Below are 15,680 nucleotides of genomic sequence, written 5' to 3'. Positions count from 1 at the left end.
ATGGCACCGGCTCCAGCCGGCCCCTGCCTGGCCTCCCGCCCTTTGCAGCCCTGGGCATTCCTCAGATCCGGGACACTCGGGCATTGTGGGAGATGTCCCGGTCAGCTGGCCTGCGGCTCCTGTTTCGCTGAGGTCCATTTCTCAGATGATCAGGGAGGAACTCGGCCTCTCCTGTGTGCTTCTCCAGTACCCCTCAGCAGTCGTGGCCCAGTGGGCTCTGCATGGCCCTGGCAGTACGGGGGCGAGCCAGGGGGCCCCGCCTGGTGGAGGTGTGGGGAGATGCTGCATAGCCATGCTCACAGGGCTCGAGGGCGTAGGGGCGGCCACAGCCCAGCCCTGCGGTCCTGAGACGCCGGTTCCCTTCCCCGCCCTGCCACATCGAGAGCTTTGCCCGGGCTGTTGAAATCTATGAAACGGGGTCCTGCAGCATTCAACTCTCCACCCCCAGTGTCTCCGGCTGGGGTCCCTCACTCACGCTCCCTCAGTCAAGGCTGAAAGACTGCATTCGGGGCCCACGTGCACCCAGCGCTGGGTCCAGCGAGGGACCCCTAAGCCTGGACATGCACCCCCACCCTGGGGTGGCTGTGGCCGTCCTGTGCCCTGTGGCCTCTGAGGACATGGGCGCTGACTAGCCACTTCCGCCCCCTGGAAGGCGATTGGGTCTCTCGGCCACGAGTCAGAAAGAACTCCCAGCACTGGTCAGCGTTTGTTACGAGTATGTCAGCATGTGGACAGCCAGGGCCCCCGTGTGCCGGTCAGGCGAGGCTCTGCACCTGGCCCTTTCTGTTTCAAATGTGATGATGTCACATGGCTGTAGGACATGTGAGCTGACACATGGGCCACTGGCCCGTCTTTTGTGAGTTTGTGTCGGTCATCAGGCTGGGTTCCAAGATTGGAGTGGGTTGTCCTCACCCTTCCCCCGCCAGCCCCTCTCCAGCTGAGGAGTAGCCACAGGGCCTCAGGACCTCTCTTCCCCAGGGGCTGCCTACCCCCCACTCTCACATCGGAAGTCCCTGGAGGCCAGGCCGTCCATTGCCACCTGCTGTCTCAGGCTGCACGTGGGCTCCTAGGACGTGGGGCGGGAGCCTCAGGTGACAGGATGCCGGGGCCTCATTCTCCACCATCTACAGGGTCCAGGTGTCTGGGGCGGCAGGCGCTGTGCCCTCCGAAGGAGCGGGAGGGACGTGGGCACCTCTGACCTCTGCCGCTGCCCAGCTGCCTTGGCCCCGTTCTCCACTAACGCTGTCCCCTTTCTCTCCCCTCCAGTCCTGAGCATCGGCGAAGGCGGCTTCTGGGAGGGCAGTGCCCGCGGCCATGTCGGGTGGTTCCCGGCCGCGTGCGTGGAGGAGGTGCACTGCAAGCTCAGGGACAGCCAGGCAGGTAAGGTGGCGCCGGGCGCGAGCCCCTCCCTTCTCAGCACTCCTGCCCCCTCGGGCTGGGGGTGGCGGCACCGGGCCGTGTGCTGCTGGAGATTTCTCCAAATCCAACAGGGTGGCTGGTGCGTGCCATTCCACTGGGCTTTGTGCAAACCAGAAACTCCTCGCAAGACAGCGTGGACACTCATGCTTCCGGGGCTGCTCAGTCCTGGCCCCAGAAGGCTGGGGGCTGCATCCTGGCCTCCAGAGAACCACGTCCCGGTGGGGGAACTGATGGCCTTCCCAAGCTCTTAAGCTGCTGGCTGTAAAGCAGGGGGCTTCCTGTTCACAGGCAGGACCCCCTGCTGCCCTGAGAGCCCTGGGTGGAGGGAGGACTGCTCCATCTCTGTCTCCACTACGGGGGCGGAGGGGGGTAGTCAGTCTTGCATCCATCCTAGAGTCCCAGGGGTAGCGCCCGCTACAAGTTGCTTGAAAATGAGTGCCGACAGATCGGTTACAGAGGCGATGGCTTGGAGAAAGCCGTGCAGACAGGAGAGTCGGGGCGTGCCCGTGCTCACAGGGGGAGCGTCTCTATCTATAGGGCAGTTGGGGCGTGGCCGTGCTCACGTGGGGAGCGTCTCTATCTATAGGGGAGTCGGGGCATGGCCGTACTCACAGGGGGAGCGTCTCTATCTATAGGGGAGTCGGGGCGTGCCCGTGCTCACAGAGAGAGTGTCTCTATCTATAGGGGAGTCGGGGCGTGGCCGTGCTCACAGGGGGAGCGTCTCTATCTATAGGGGAGTCAGGGCGTGCCCGTGCTCACAGGGGGAGTGTCTCTATCTATAGGGGAGTCAGGGCGTGCCCGTGCTCACAGGGGGAGTGTCTCTATCTATAGGGCAGTCGGGGCGTGGCCGTGCTCACGTGGGGAGCGTCTCTATCTATAGGGGAGTCGGGGTGTGCCCGTGCTCACAGGGGGAGCGTCTCTATCTATAGGGGAGTCAGGGCGTGCCCGTGCTCACAGGGGGAGTGTCTCTATCTATAGGGCAGTCGGGGCGTGCCCGTGCTCACAGGGGGAGCGTCTCTATCTATAGGGGAGTCGGGGCGTGGCCGTGCTCACGTGGGGAGCGTCTCTATCTATAGGGGAGTCGGGGCGTGCCCGTGCTCACAGGGGGAGCGTCTCTATCTATAGGGGAGTCGGGGTGTGCCCGTGCTCACAGGGGGAGCGTCTCTATAGGAGAGTTGGGGCGTGGCCATGCTCACAGGGGGAGCGTCTCTATCTATAGGGGAGTCAGGGCGTGCCCGTGCTCACAGGGGGAGCGTCTCTATCTATAGGGGAGTCAGGGCGTGCCCGTGCTCACAGGGGGAGTGTCTCTATCTGTAGGGGAGTCGGGGCGTGGCCGTGCTCACAGGGGGAGCATCTCTATCTATAGGGGAGTTGGGGCGTGGCTGTGCTCACAGGGGGAGCGTCTCTTTCTATAGGGGAGTCGGGGTGTGCCCGTGCTCACAGGGGGAGCGTCTCTATAGGAGAGTCGGGGCGTGCTGTGCTCACGTGCGGAGCGTCTCTGCCTCTTCCCAGGTGCTCGTCTGAGACACTGAGCCCGCGTGCGCCTGGCGGTCGTGGACTTGGCCGCGTCTGCCGGTGCAGGGCCGTGCTCTGCATGCACACTCACCCTGGTTTTCTGAAGTTTCCTGCTAGTGGCTCCCACGCCCGTCGGGTCGGCCTGGCCCTGGCAGGTCTGCAGGCACGTGCTCCAGGGGGCCAGGTGATGTCCCCATGTCTGGAACTCCTAATGGCCCAGTGCCTTCCTCAGACCGTGCCCTTCCCGGACAGGAGTGGCCCTGCAAGAACAGGCTTTTCTTTGTGGGAACATGGTGTCCTGGGGCCCTTTTGTGCCAGACTCAGACAGCAGAGCATGTGGGGATTCCGGGTCACATGTCCAGGCTCGTCCTGCTCTGCTGGGGGCAGCAAGGCTGGGCGGGGGTCAACAGCCACAGGAGCAGGTTTGTCCTGGTGTGAGAATCCTGGGCTATAGATGCAGACTGGAACTCCTGCCCCCACAGGCCCCTGGCCTGCCCCAGGCCACCTGCCCTCGCTTCCCAGGCTGCCTCTGCCCTTCCTCTGTGGCTCCCCGGGGCCTCGTCGCCTGGAGCTGGCTCCTGTCCCGGCACCTGCCTCCCGAGGCCCGCCCTGCTCCGGGTACCACTCTTCCCAGTGTGCTGGCTGTGCCGAGGCTGGGTGGGCAGTCCTGGAGGCCTGCCTGCAGGCCACACCGGGCCTTGCTTGCCCTCTCCACCCTCTGGGCAGTGGAGGTTTCTGGAGAGCAGGCAGCACAAGGCAGGGCAGCGGGAGCAGCCTGCCTCCCCCCCCCCCCCGTCAGCGTCTCCCGCCCACCTGCCAGGATCGCCCCACATCCTGGGATGAGAGCGTGTGGCTTTCCCGGCTGCACTGGCGGGGTCCCCACATGGGGGTGGGTGAGGCAGCACTTGCCAGGCTGACGCACATCCTGTGAGGGAGCGGGCGGTGCTCCCGTCGGTGTCGGCTGTCGGATTCCTGGAAGGGCGTTCTCACTCCCGCCGCACACGTGTGCTGTCTGCCTGGGCTTGTGCCCAAGCAGGGCTTCCCGTTCTGGGGCCCCTGGCCCCTCCCGGAGAAGGTCGCTCAGGGCTGTCCTGGGCCCCAGACAGCTCGACCCTGGCACCCAGTGTGTGGCTGTTCCGTGGGCCAAAGGTGCCTTCGTGAGCTTGTGACACTGCCGTGTGCAGAGCACGCCCCGCCCCACGTGTCAGCACAGGAGCTCGGGAGCTAGAACAGATGGCCCCAAACCTAGTGGCTTCAGACCACACGGAGTTTCCCTGGCAGAAGTCAGAATTCCGAACGCTCTGACCGGGTGCCGTCGGCAGGGAGCTCCGGGGAGGCTATTTTCTTGCCCCCTCCAGCTTCTAGCGTCGTCTCTCATGGCTCTTTCCTCCAGTTCCAGAGCCTGCAGCCGTGGGCTAGGTCTCCGACAGCGGAGGGCTCGTGTGACCCGTGGCCTGTCGAGAAAACGGGGATCAGGGTACACAGCTGGAGCCTGGGGTTAGGGCGCGGCGTCTTAGCCGGGGGAACCGAGAGGAAGGACCCTGCTGTGCTGTGTGGGGCTATGGGGTTGTCCAGCCCTAGCTGTTGTGGGCATTTGGAGAATGGGCAGAGGAGGGGGCGTCCCTGCCTCCCAGGGTGGAGGGAGAGCCCCAGGCCAGCATCACAGAGGAGACGGAACCTGAGCTGGGTGCTGAGGGTGGAGAGGGGTCTCAAGAAGGCCCTGTTGGGCTCTGCTCACGCTTGGGCTTTCTGTGGCTGTCACTCCGTGCCCCGTTTTACACTGACTTGATAGAGGCGAGCTGGGTGCACGGCACAACGCACAGGTCATGGGAACAGTTCCGTGCATTTGACATGGGCAGGCAGAAAGCTCTGTCCGCGTGCTGCTACCCAGCCACGCCTCCCGTCCCAGCGGGCAGCTGTGCCTCCGGTTCTGTCCTCACGGGCCTGCCATGCCTGTCACCCTAAATCCCAACAGAGAAGCCCCCACAGTGACAAGCATTGTTCAGGAGTAGCAAGGGCTGGGGGAAGTGCGTGTGCCATGGTGAAACCCTTGTGCGTGTCAGAGAGGGGAGGCTGTGAAAGGCAGAGGGAGGGGGCTGCAATCCTTGGCCACGGGATTAATGGCAAGGGTGGTGGCAGTCCGAGGAGGGACTACGGTTGCCGGACAGGCGTCCTGGCGGAAGGATCTCCTGGGTGCAGTCGGTTGGGACTGTGTGAGATTCCTGGCCTCCCAGCGGTGGGGCACTTTTTCCTCAGGGTTTAACAAAAACCCAGCAACTCCGATTTGCTCCTGGCACCTTTCCTGTGCCTGTCGTTGGGTTTCCTGTACTGGGGGCCCAGGGTCTGTGCTCCGGACTGGCCCCCCAATGCCTGTGTCCCCGCGGCGAGCAGTGGCTGGGGAGCTCACAGCCCTGTGTGCTGACACCACATGGCTTCAGGCCCCCTCCCGCTGGTGCGCGTTTGGACGGTGCCTCTGCCCGGGCTCCAGTGAGCAGAGCTGTCGGGAATGTTGCTCCTGGTCATGCGATGGGAGAGAGTTTAACCCCAGAGAGGCTGCTGCACGTGTCTGCTCTGCCTCCCGGGAGGGTCCCAGCTGCCGCCAGCTCAACCCCAGCCATTCCACTGGCTGTGCTGCGATTTCTCACTGTGGGCACCGGACGCGTTTCCCTGGCTGCTACTGAGCGCCTATCTGTGGCAGCGTGCGTGTTGGCGACTCCTCCGTGGCCGTGTGAAGGTGGCCAGGTGACATGGCCCTGGACCAGGGGACGAAAGGGCCGGCTCCACCTGGACTCCCAGGCCTGCCACCGGTGTGTTTTAGGCGGCACCACCTCAGCTGCTGTCGCCAGCAGCGCCGCCCTCCGGCAGCTCGTGTAGGGCCTGCGTTTCCTGCCAAGGAGCAGCCCCCAGGCTCCTTCTGCTCAGCAGGCTGCTTGTCCTGGGGGGCCACCCACACCCAGGGCCTTGGATCCTGAGCCAAGGGAAGACTGAAGGACCCTGCCCACCTGGTACCGATTTGGCAGAGCAGGGACCTGCCCCTGACACCCCTTATCCAGTACTGGCCACATGGGCCGGGGTGGTGCCGGTGCTGGCCTGTGTGGTCCCTGCCCAGGAGCCACGCCTGGGTGACCGTGTCACTCACAGTTCTCCAGAGGAGCGGAGCCAGTAGGGTACAAATATAGGCACAGCGCCCCCCTGTGTCCCCAGGGAAGTGGTTCCAGGCCCTCCCACGGCTCCCCACATCCCTGGCTGCTGAGTCCCTTAAATAAAGCGTGGCTTGGGTCCCTGCGGGCCCTCCTCAGCCCCTCCGGTGCTTGTCAGCTCCCTTCTGGGTGACTTGTGGTCCCCGAGGCAGTGTCAGAGCGTATCGGTCAGGGAAGGCGGCGGCGCACGGCCAGTGCAGATGCTGGGAGCCTTCAGCCATCCTGAATCCACCGTCGGCTGGATCCTCCCACGCAGGTCGGCTGTGTGGGTGTGGACGCAGCTGCAGGCATAGGTTCGAAAGCCCTCTCCACAAAGGGCTGGCACACGGGTGGGGCTGGCCGGCCGGCACCCGGAGCCTCTCCGGCGGAGCTGCTGCCGCTGCCGGGAGTAGAATTCCTCCGTCTCTGGGCAACTGTGGCGTCTGCTGTTTGAGCTCTCAGCTGTTGGAATGGCGCCCCCACTCCCCCACCCCCGCAGGACCGAGGGCTGAGGACCGAGAGCGGTCTCCCTCGCTCGAAGCTGCCGGTTGTATCTGTTAGCAACACGGCCACAGCACCCCCGCATCCCTGCTCAGATGTGACGCAGGCATGCTGCTGGGGGGGGTGGGGGGGGAGGCAGGGCAGGTGGCAGGGCCCAGCATGACCCTGCTCCTGGCCCACCCTGGGGCCTCCTGCCTGTGCCCTGGCATTGATTTCCTTATCCATGGACGCAGCTTTGGGCGGATGTGGGCACGGCCTTGCATCTTCCTCCATCGTCCGGTTCCACAAACTGAGCTGGAACCAGGAACAGTGCGTGCTGAGACCTGCTGGGGCTCCTGTGGCCAAGCCGGACCCCCAGCAAGGCACCCATGCTGCTGCCGTCTTCAGTGACGCGTCCCTGTGCCTATGGGCAGGAGCTCTGGGACACAGCTGTGGGCGTCATCCCTACCTCCCACCCCGCCCCCAGCCTCCAGGGGCAGGTGCAGCCCAGTCCCCACAATGTTGAGGGCGGAACAGTGGCCAGGTGACTGGCAGCTCTGACCTGGGGTGTCAGACACCCCTTCCTGCACCCCAGCCTCACTCCCCAGGTGGACTGCTCATGAGGGCTCGTGAGCCCCGTGCATGGCCAGAGCCTGGTGGGGATCAGGACCCTCAGCACCTGCTGCTGGGGTTCCCCAAGGACGCACTCTTAGTGGGGGCTCCCCCAAAGAAGGGGCTTCTGGAGTCTCCCTGGACATGAGGGCGGCTCTGAGCCCTGCTGTCTGGCTGGCCACGCTCCCCTCCGCCTGCCTGTGCCATCCAGAAGCCTCATGGGGGACGTTTCGCCAGCTGGCATCTCTGAGAACCGTCTGCCACCTGCCCAGGCGTGCATCCCCCCAGCTCCCTCCTTTCACCCCGCGACCTGTAACAGGCAGCCAGGCTGCCCCCAGGAACAGGCTGGAGCCCTGCATACGGCGTCCCCAGCAGGTGCTGTGCCCCTCATACAGGAGACCGTGCGTGGTCTCGTGGGGGACCCACATGAGTCTTAACCCCCCCACCCTACCTCCCACCCTCTGACCCCGTGGTTTTGCCGGGCGTCTGGTGACCACTCAGAAGCGCTGAGTGGCCTCCGTCCCATCAGAGTTCTCAGTGGTAGCCCTCGACGAGGAGGGGATGCTGGGAAGGGACAGTGCCCCACGCAGGAGGACCTGTGCTTGAGTGACCGCCCCTCAGTGTGCAGAGCTAGCACAGTCTCTGGGATCCGTGTGGGCCACCTGTGTGCAGCCCCCCGGGAGCCTCCTGCAGGGGCTTCCTGTGTCCACTGCGGGGAGGCTGGACAGCTGTCCCGGCAGGCCACGTGCCCCATCCCCACGTGTGTCCCTTCACTCTGCTTCTGTCACAGGCCTGTCTCCCTCATGCCCCCCTCAACAGCATAGCTGGGCTCCTTGTCTGCTCGGGAGCTGTGTGAGTGGACTCGGCGAGGGGGTCAGCGCCTGGCTTCCTTGCCGGCCCCTTGCCCTCTCGGCAGGTGACGAGGGCACATCCAGTTGCCGTTTCACTGCTGGGTCACCTTGCTGTGGGTGGCCACTGGGCTCTCCTCCAGCCTGTGGCTCTCATGGGCAGCTGGCTGTGGCTGTCCGTCTTTGTCTCCCGATGCAGATGTGTGCTCACACACCGGGGTGGAGGGACAGTGGACAGAATGCTCACTGCGTTCCCCTGTTCTGTCCCAAGTGCACGGTTGAGTCGGCTCAGGCTGCTGTAGCAAAACCTGGCGTCCTGGGGGCTGGGACGTTGAGGTTCCGGACGCCAGCGTGGTCCGGCCCCAGGGAGGGCTGCTCTCGCCGTGGCCTCACATGGTGGTGGTGGGGGGGCGGTGACAGACACGGAGCCAGTGTTCTAGTGTCTCCTCCTACGAGGATGTGGATTCTGCCCTGAGGTCCCGCCCTCATGACCTCACTGAACCCTGATCACCGAGAGATGCCGCCTCCTGAGGGCGTCCCTCCATGGCCGGGGCGCTATGGGACGCAGGCCCTGCTGGGGTGCTGCTCGGCCCTCGCCAGCACCCAGCGCTGCGGACCCTGTGCTGCCGGCCCGGTGTGTGCACCGCGCCCTGCTGTCCTCACGCCCTTTCTGTCCGCATTTCCCTTGTTGTATCCAAGGCCAAGTCTCCTTTTCACAATTACTGGCCGTTTCTTTATTTCTGTCTTTTAAAAAAATGTTTATTTGAAAGAGTTACAGAGAGAGAGAGAGAGAGAGAGCTACAGGGACAGCAGTCTTCCATCTTCTGGTTCACTCCCCAAATCACTGCAGTAGCCAGGGCTGGGCCAAGCCAGAGCCAGGAGCTTCCTCCAGGTCCCCCCCGTGGGTGCAGGCCCCAAGCACTCGGACCATCCTCCACTGCTTCCCCAGGCCAGAGCAGAGAGCAGCATCGGAAGTGGAGCAGCCGGGACTCGAACTGGTGCCCGTATGGGATGCAAGCAGCGGCTTTACCTGCTATGCCACAGCGCCGGCCCCTCTTCATTTGCGTTCCTTTGGCCAAGTCCCGTGCAGGGGTCTTGGCCACTGTTCTTTCCTTACGCGGTTTGTTTCTTGTTGACAGTGGTTGCCTTTCATAAGCCCAAGAGCCAGCCTATTGCAGACCTCTTCCCGGGCAGAGCTGGTCTCTCCCTGCTGCGCCCGGACCCTTGCACGCTGCTGCGTGGCTGCTGGACACTGGAAGGGGGGGGGGGGCTCCCTCGCCAGCCATCACCTCCTTTCCACCTCACGTTCAGTGCAGACGCGCATCTGTCTGCACCAGTGACGCTGGGCTCCTCACAGGCCGGGTGGGCATTTACAGGTGGAGATGCCACGGCCCATGGCAGAGTCCTGGCTCCGGCCGCAGGCTGCGGCTTCCTGCTGAGGCGGATCTGGAAGCAGCAGTGGCGACGCGAGTAACCGCGCTCCTGGCACCCACGCGGGAGACCTGGGTTGAGTGCCCAGCGTCAGCACCAGCCAGGGCTGTTGTGACATCTGGGGAAGCAAACAGCACATGGAACAATCAGTCTCCCCCCCCCCCCACTCCTGCTCTCTCTCCCCCCTCCTCTGCCTCTCATGTAAGTTTAAAAAGAAAATTTTCTTCTGAAGTATTTTTATAGGTATAATTCCTTTTTTTAGATTTTATTTTTATTTCTTTGAATGATAGAGTGACCGAGACAGAGACAGAGAGAAATCTTCCATCCACTGATTCACTCCCTAAATGGCCACAACAGCCAGAGCTGAGCCAGACCAAAGCCAGGATGCAGGAGCTTCTTCCGGGTCTCCCACACGGGTGCAGGGATCCAAGCACTCGGGCCATCTTCTGCTGCATTCCCAGGCACACTAGCAGGGAGCTGGATTGCGAGTGGTACAGCCAGGACTTGAACCGGCATCCATTTGGGATGTCAGCACTGCAGGCAGCGGCCTTACCTGCTATGCCACAGCACCAGCCCCTCTTGTGTGTGTGTGTGTGTGTGTGTGTGTGTGTGTTTTACAGGCAGAGTGGACAGTGAGAGAGAGAGACAGAGAGAAAGGTCTTCCTTTGCCGTTGGTTCATCCTCCAATGGCCGCTGCGGCCGGCGCACTGCGGCCGGCGCACCACGCTGATCCGAAGGCAGGAGCCAGGTGCTTCTCCTGGTCTCCCATGGGGTGCAGGGCCCAAGCACTCAGGCCATCCTCCACTGCCCTCCCGGGCCACAGCAGAGAGCTGGCCTGGAAGAGGGGCAACCAGGACAGAATCCGGTGCCCCGACCGGGACTAGAACCCGGTGTGCCGGCGCTGCAAGGCGGAGGATTAGCCTACTGAGCCGCGGCGCCGGCCCCCTCTTGTGTTTTTTTAAAGATTCATTTTATTTATTTAAAAGGCAGAGAGGGGCCGGTGCTGCGGCACAGCAGGTTAAGCCGCCATCTGCAGTGCAGCCGGCATCCCCTGTGGGCGCCGGTTTCCGTCCCGACTGCTCCTTTTCCAATCCAGCTCTCTGCTTATGGGCTGGGAAAGTGGTGGAAGATGGCCCAAGTGCTGGGACCCCTGCACCCATGTGGGAGATTCGGAAGAAGCTCCTGGCACTATGAACTAGCCCAGCTGCAGCCGTTGTGGCCATTTGAGGAGTGAATCAGTGGATGGAAGATCTCTTTCTCTCTCTGCCTCTCCCTCTCTCTCTGTAACTCTGCCTTTTCAATAAATAAATAAATAATTTTTTTTTTTAACAAAAAGGTAGAGAGAGAAATATCTTCCATCTACTGGTTCACTCCCCAAATGGCAGAAATAGCCAGGGCTGAGCCAGGTAGAAGCCAGGAGCCTGGAGCTGCGTCCAGGTCTCCCAGGTGGGTGGCAAGGACCTAGGATTTGAGCCGTCTTCTGCTTTCCCGGGTGTGTTAGCAGGGAGCTGGAGCAGAGGCAGAGCAGCCCGGAGGCAAACCATTCTCTGATGAGGGATGCCCGCATCACAGACACCAGCTTCACCCACTGCACCACAATGCCAACCCCTCTTATCATGCTTTTAATTAGAGGTGACAAAATCCCAGCGTTCCATCCCACGCTAGTCCCTGAAAGCAGGAACTTCGTTAGCTTATGTAACTGAAAAGCCCAGGGCTTTGTAGCTTCAGGCATGGCTGGATCCAGGTGCTCGGGTAATGTCCCCAGGAAGCTCTCGCTCTGTCTCTAGGCCCCAGGGCCTCTGTGGAGCCTGTGCTCTGCGGCCAGCTTACTTCTCCATCCAGCAGGAGAGAGACTGGCTCTTTGCTGGCTGCTTAGCAGAAGTCCTGAGTTACGTGTGTGCCCGCCCTGGAGCCAGGAGCCCTGTGGCTGAGGACTGGGTGTGCTCAGGAGAAGCGCCAGGTCCAGATCAGGGAGTGGGGAGGGGAGCGTGCCACAGACAGTCGGGGCGCAGTGACCAGCAGAAGGCTGAAGACGGCGCCTCTGCCTGCCACAGTCGCAGATGTCCACTCCGCGGGGAGCACTATGGCCTGCTTTCCCAGCCAGCAGGGACAAAGAAGGGGGCAGGAGCTGTCCTGTCAGGGTCCCGTTCCTCGCCGTGTGCACAAACCCTCTGCAAGACGCCGCTGTGGCCGTGCTGGGGGTCTTCCAGAATCGGCTGTGTTTGTTGCCTTCGGAGCGTTGGAAAACACAGGAAGACACAGGAAGACACAGGCGGTGGTTCTGTCAGCTCCGCTGGGTCTCAGATAGTAACGAGCAGCAGAAACCGACTTCCAGAGGGGCGGCTGGCTGTTCCCTGGTGGGGCAGGAAGCAAACGCCGACCCGCTGTCCCGTTTCCCGCTCCGTCCCACCCCTCCCCCAGCTCCCCAGCTCCGGGGCTGCTTTGGGGAGCGGGCGGGGGTCCGGGGGGGTGGTTGCTTCTCAGCGGCTGCTCTGGGTTGTAACTGTGTCCCCTTGCTGAGGCTCCCCTCCAAGTCAAGCTCAGTCCAGGGTGCCCCTGGTGCCATCAGGGGACTGGTGGTGCTAGCTGGCCCCAGGTTGCCATGGCAACCTGGGGATGCTGGGAACCAGCCCTACCCTTATTCCCTGCAGCCCCGCCTGCTGCTACAGGACTTGGTGTCTGAGGTCCATCTAGAGAGGGACCTCTTGTGACGGTCACTGCTGGCCAGGGGCTCTGGAGGGAGGGGCCAGGCATGTGTCTCGTGGACTCTCACAGGGCGTGGGACGTCGCTACTGCTTCCCTGGGCCGCTGGCACAGATGGCGGGAGGCAGGGGGGAGCGTTGCATCCGCCAGCTCCGGCTGTCCAAACAAAATACTACTGCCCAGGCAGCTGTCCCGGGTGGCCATTAATTTTCTGTCAGTCTGGAGGCTGAGCCCCACACCAAGCGTGGCGAGTGGGGCTCCTGGTGTGTGCTCTCGTCCTGGCTTGCCCACGGGCTGCTCACGTGGCGACTTCTCTCAGTAAGGACCCCAGTCCTGTCGGGTTCAGGCCACGCCCCCCAGGGCCCGCTCCTGTCTCCGCTCCTCTCTCAGGGCCCCGTCTCCACATGTAGTCACCTGGGCCAGCGCTGCCCCGTGTGGACTTCTGGGAGACACCATTCAGGCCGTGGCAGGTGAGAGCTCTCAGCATGGTGAATTCTGCAGGCGACCCCTCCCCCGCCGCCTGGCCATCTTCGGGGCCCTCGTCCTGGTAACAGGTGACGTCCGCGTGTCACCTGGTGGCGTCCGGAGGTGGAGCCTCTGTTCCAGTACAGGCCCAGCCGTCGGCCTTCGCCTGCCGCCTCGGGCTCTGTGACCCTGGACAGGTTTCTCAGGCTCTCGGAGCCTCCACTTCCGGCTCTGCAACGTGGCGGGGGGCTCTCCCATCTTAGCATCTGATGCGCCACGTCTGAAGACACCCACGCAACGTGGCATGTGCACAGCACCTGGTGTGTGACCCTACACCTGCTGCCAGGCCTCCGCCCGCACCTGTCAGTACCAGGGTGTCTGGGGTGGGGCCTGGGGGTCTGTCCTGGGAGCAGCTTTCCTGCTGGTATAGGGACCGGGTGTGGAGCAGATTCCGACAGTGACGTGGTGTAAGCCAGAGAGACAGGGCATGGAAGTTACTTTGCCAGCACCTGCTTGTGAGGCGAATTGATTAGGGCGTACTGCCCTCCGTGAGAGCGGAGAGCCAGGAGCGGGCAGCAGGGCTCACAGCGGGGTCCCTGCACTTGCATAGGGTCGGAATGGAGTAGGGACTGGGCAGGGATGGACGGACGGGTGGATGTGTGGGGGGAAGGACGGGTGGATGTGTGGGGGGAAGGAAGGAGGGAGGGGAGCGTGGGCACTTGGGCAGGTGCTCTCTGGGTGGGGTGGCTGCGCGTGCCTGCGCTCCGTCTCGTGCATAGCTGACTCCAGGCCTAGGCACACGCCCTTTCCTGTTAAGTTAAGCCCCTCGGTCTGACCCGGCAAGACGTCTTCACCACCAGGGCTTGTGGGCAGCAAGGCAGCGGTGTCCTCGGCCTCCCACGCACGTTCTCTGGGGTGTCCTTCGCCCCGGAGGTTGAGGTGGCAGCCCCTTCAGGCAGCCCAGGTACTGAGTGGCTCCAGGACTGGTGCTGGGCCTGGGAACGCTGGCTGACCCGTCCTCCTTGCCCACCCCATGGGTGTGTTGGACTCTTGGGGGATCCAGAAGACTGGGGGTGGGCAGGAGCAAGCTGCGGGTGCTGGGTCAGACGGGACCCAGTGAGGACAGAGTGGGGCCCCTCACTTGGCACCGAAGCATATGGCTTGGGGATGGTGCCCCAGGCTCCCCTCTTGGGCCGGGATCGGAGCCCGGCACCCCCACCGAGTGCCCCGTGGCTCACCGTGGAAAGCGAAGGCTGTGCTGTGGCACGGAGCTCTGCTGTTGAATGGAGCCGTTGTTTTTGGCTGCTCCGAAATAGGCGACGGGAAGCAGATTTGGGGGTTATGAATAAACATTGGCTTGTGGGGGCTGCGTGCTGCTCACCATGAGGTCTGCGCGCCTGCGGATCACGTGGACAGTGGAGCTGTCAGGGCCCGGCTCTTGCTCCAACCACGCGGGGGCCAGCCTGGGAGGAGACCCTGTGAGGCCCGGAGCCTGGCTCAGGAGCACCGGGCTGGGGGAGGGACACCCGGAGCAGGAGGTGGCGGCCTGAGCACGCTTCGTCAGCTCAGGGGGCTTCCGGAAGCTTCCCTGTGGTCCGGGGGCGGGGGTGGTAAGACCAGGTGCTCGTGGTCAGCGCTCCGCTGTCCTGTTCACGTCTCCCCGCGGCTGCCCTTCCTGTTCGCGCGGATCCCCCTCCCGTGAGATTTTCCTGTTACCGTTCAGCAGCCTTCAGTGTAATCACAAACTCGTCGAGACTCACTGCCCTCCTCGTCCTTCTCCGGAAGGAAGCCCTATCCCCTCCCCCCACGGTCGCCCCCGCCGCCCTGGGATTGCCTGCTCCGCACGCCTCCTGGACCATCAGCACACGCTGCTTTGTGAGCACAGAGTGTTGCCGCCCCCCACGGCGTCACGGGGTCACAGCACAGGGCTCCCTTTGGGGCCACGGGATGCTCTGTTGTCTGCTCGGGGCCAAGCGTGGCCATTCGCCGGCTGCTGGGCGCTCCGGCTGCATCAGCTCTTGGTGCTGCCATGACCCCTCCCCCACCTCCCACCTCATTGCCGTCCTCCCGGGTCGTCCCCAGCTGCGGGGCCTGCCGCTGTCTGCAGTGGCTTCTGCGGCATCCTGTCCCACCAGAAGCCCGGGAGGCCTGTGACGCCTCCACATCCATCCTGACACTCGCCTTCTGGGTTTCCTTGCTGCTGTCACGGCCATCCTGGGTGTGCGGGGAGCTGTCTCGTGGGCGCCAGTCCCCATTCACGATGGCACTGGCGTTTCTGCCTGTGCCCGCTGGCTGTTTCTGTGGAGAGGCGTTTGCTTTTAAATAAATGTTTCGCAATCTGATGGTGTGTAGTCCTGGAGCAGACTTGGAAAATCAAGAGAGAGAGAGGCCGATGCTGTAGCACAGTAGGCTAAGCCTCCACCTGCGGCGCCAGCATCCTGTATGGGCGTTGGTTTGAGTCCCGGCTGCTCCTCTTCCGATCCAGCTCTCAGCTATGGCCTGGAAAAGCAGTGGAAGATGGTCCAAGCCCTTGGGCCCCTGCACCTGTGTGGGAGACCCAGAGGAAGCTCCTGGCACCTGGCTTCGAATCAGCTCAGCTCTGGCTATTGTGGCCATTTGGGAAGTGGACCAGTGGATAAAAGACCTTTCTCTCCACCTCTCAAATAAATAAAATCTTTAAAAAAAAAAAAAAAAAAAGAGAGAGAGAGAGAGAAACTAGAAGCGCCTGCCAGCCGCCTGTGGTACGGCCCCGTCACGGTTCTGATTATGTGGTGCACCAGGCAGACTTGAGCGTGCCCTCGCTGCCACCATCCTAAGATTCTTAAACCTTTTGAACATGAGCCCCACAACCGGCGCAGGGGAGGGACACCCTGAAACTAAGGTGCTTTGTCTTGGAAGCTTCCAGAACCCCCTGCAGACCAGGAGCCATTGGGAGTCCTGGCAGTCCTCAGACTCCAGTGGAATGTGAAATCACCACCCCTTGAAATCCCAAATGCTCGCTGGCCACGACTGACCACGGCAGGCCAGC

The 15,680-nt window shown here is 63.0% G+C and overlaps 1 protein-coding gene across 9 annotated transcripts in view; it reads left to right on the top strand.

The window, feature by feature from the left end:
* Positions 1 to 15,680, top strand: part of SHANK2 (SH3 and multiple ankyrin repeat domains 2) — a 386,561-nt gene that overhangs the window by 172,185 nt on the left and 198,696 nt on the right. For all 9 annotated transcript variants that reach the window (XM_051839167.2, XM_051839166.2, XM_051839165.2 and 6 more), the window contains one exon: positions 1,267 to 1,380. In XM_051839167.2, the coding sequence (XP_051695127.2) occupies positions 1,267 to 1,380 (114 nt within the window). The remainder of the gene's footprint in view (positions 1 to 1,266; positions 1,381 to 15,680) is intronic.

This window comes from Oryctolagus cuniculus, chromosome 1 (assembly GCF_964237555.1).
Source record: "Oryctolagus cuniculus chromosome 1, mOryCun1.1, whole genome shotgun sequence".
In the NCBI taxonomy this organism is placed as follows: Eukaryota; Metazoa; Chordata; class Mammalia; order Lagomorpha; family Leporidae; genus Oryctolagus; species Oryctolagus cuniculus.
The sequence above is the reverse complement of the archived record's forward strand: the minus strand, read 5'-3'. Positions and strand labels throughout refer to the sequence as shown.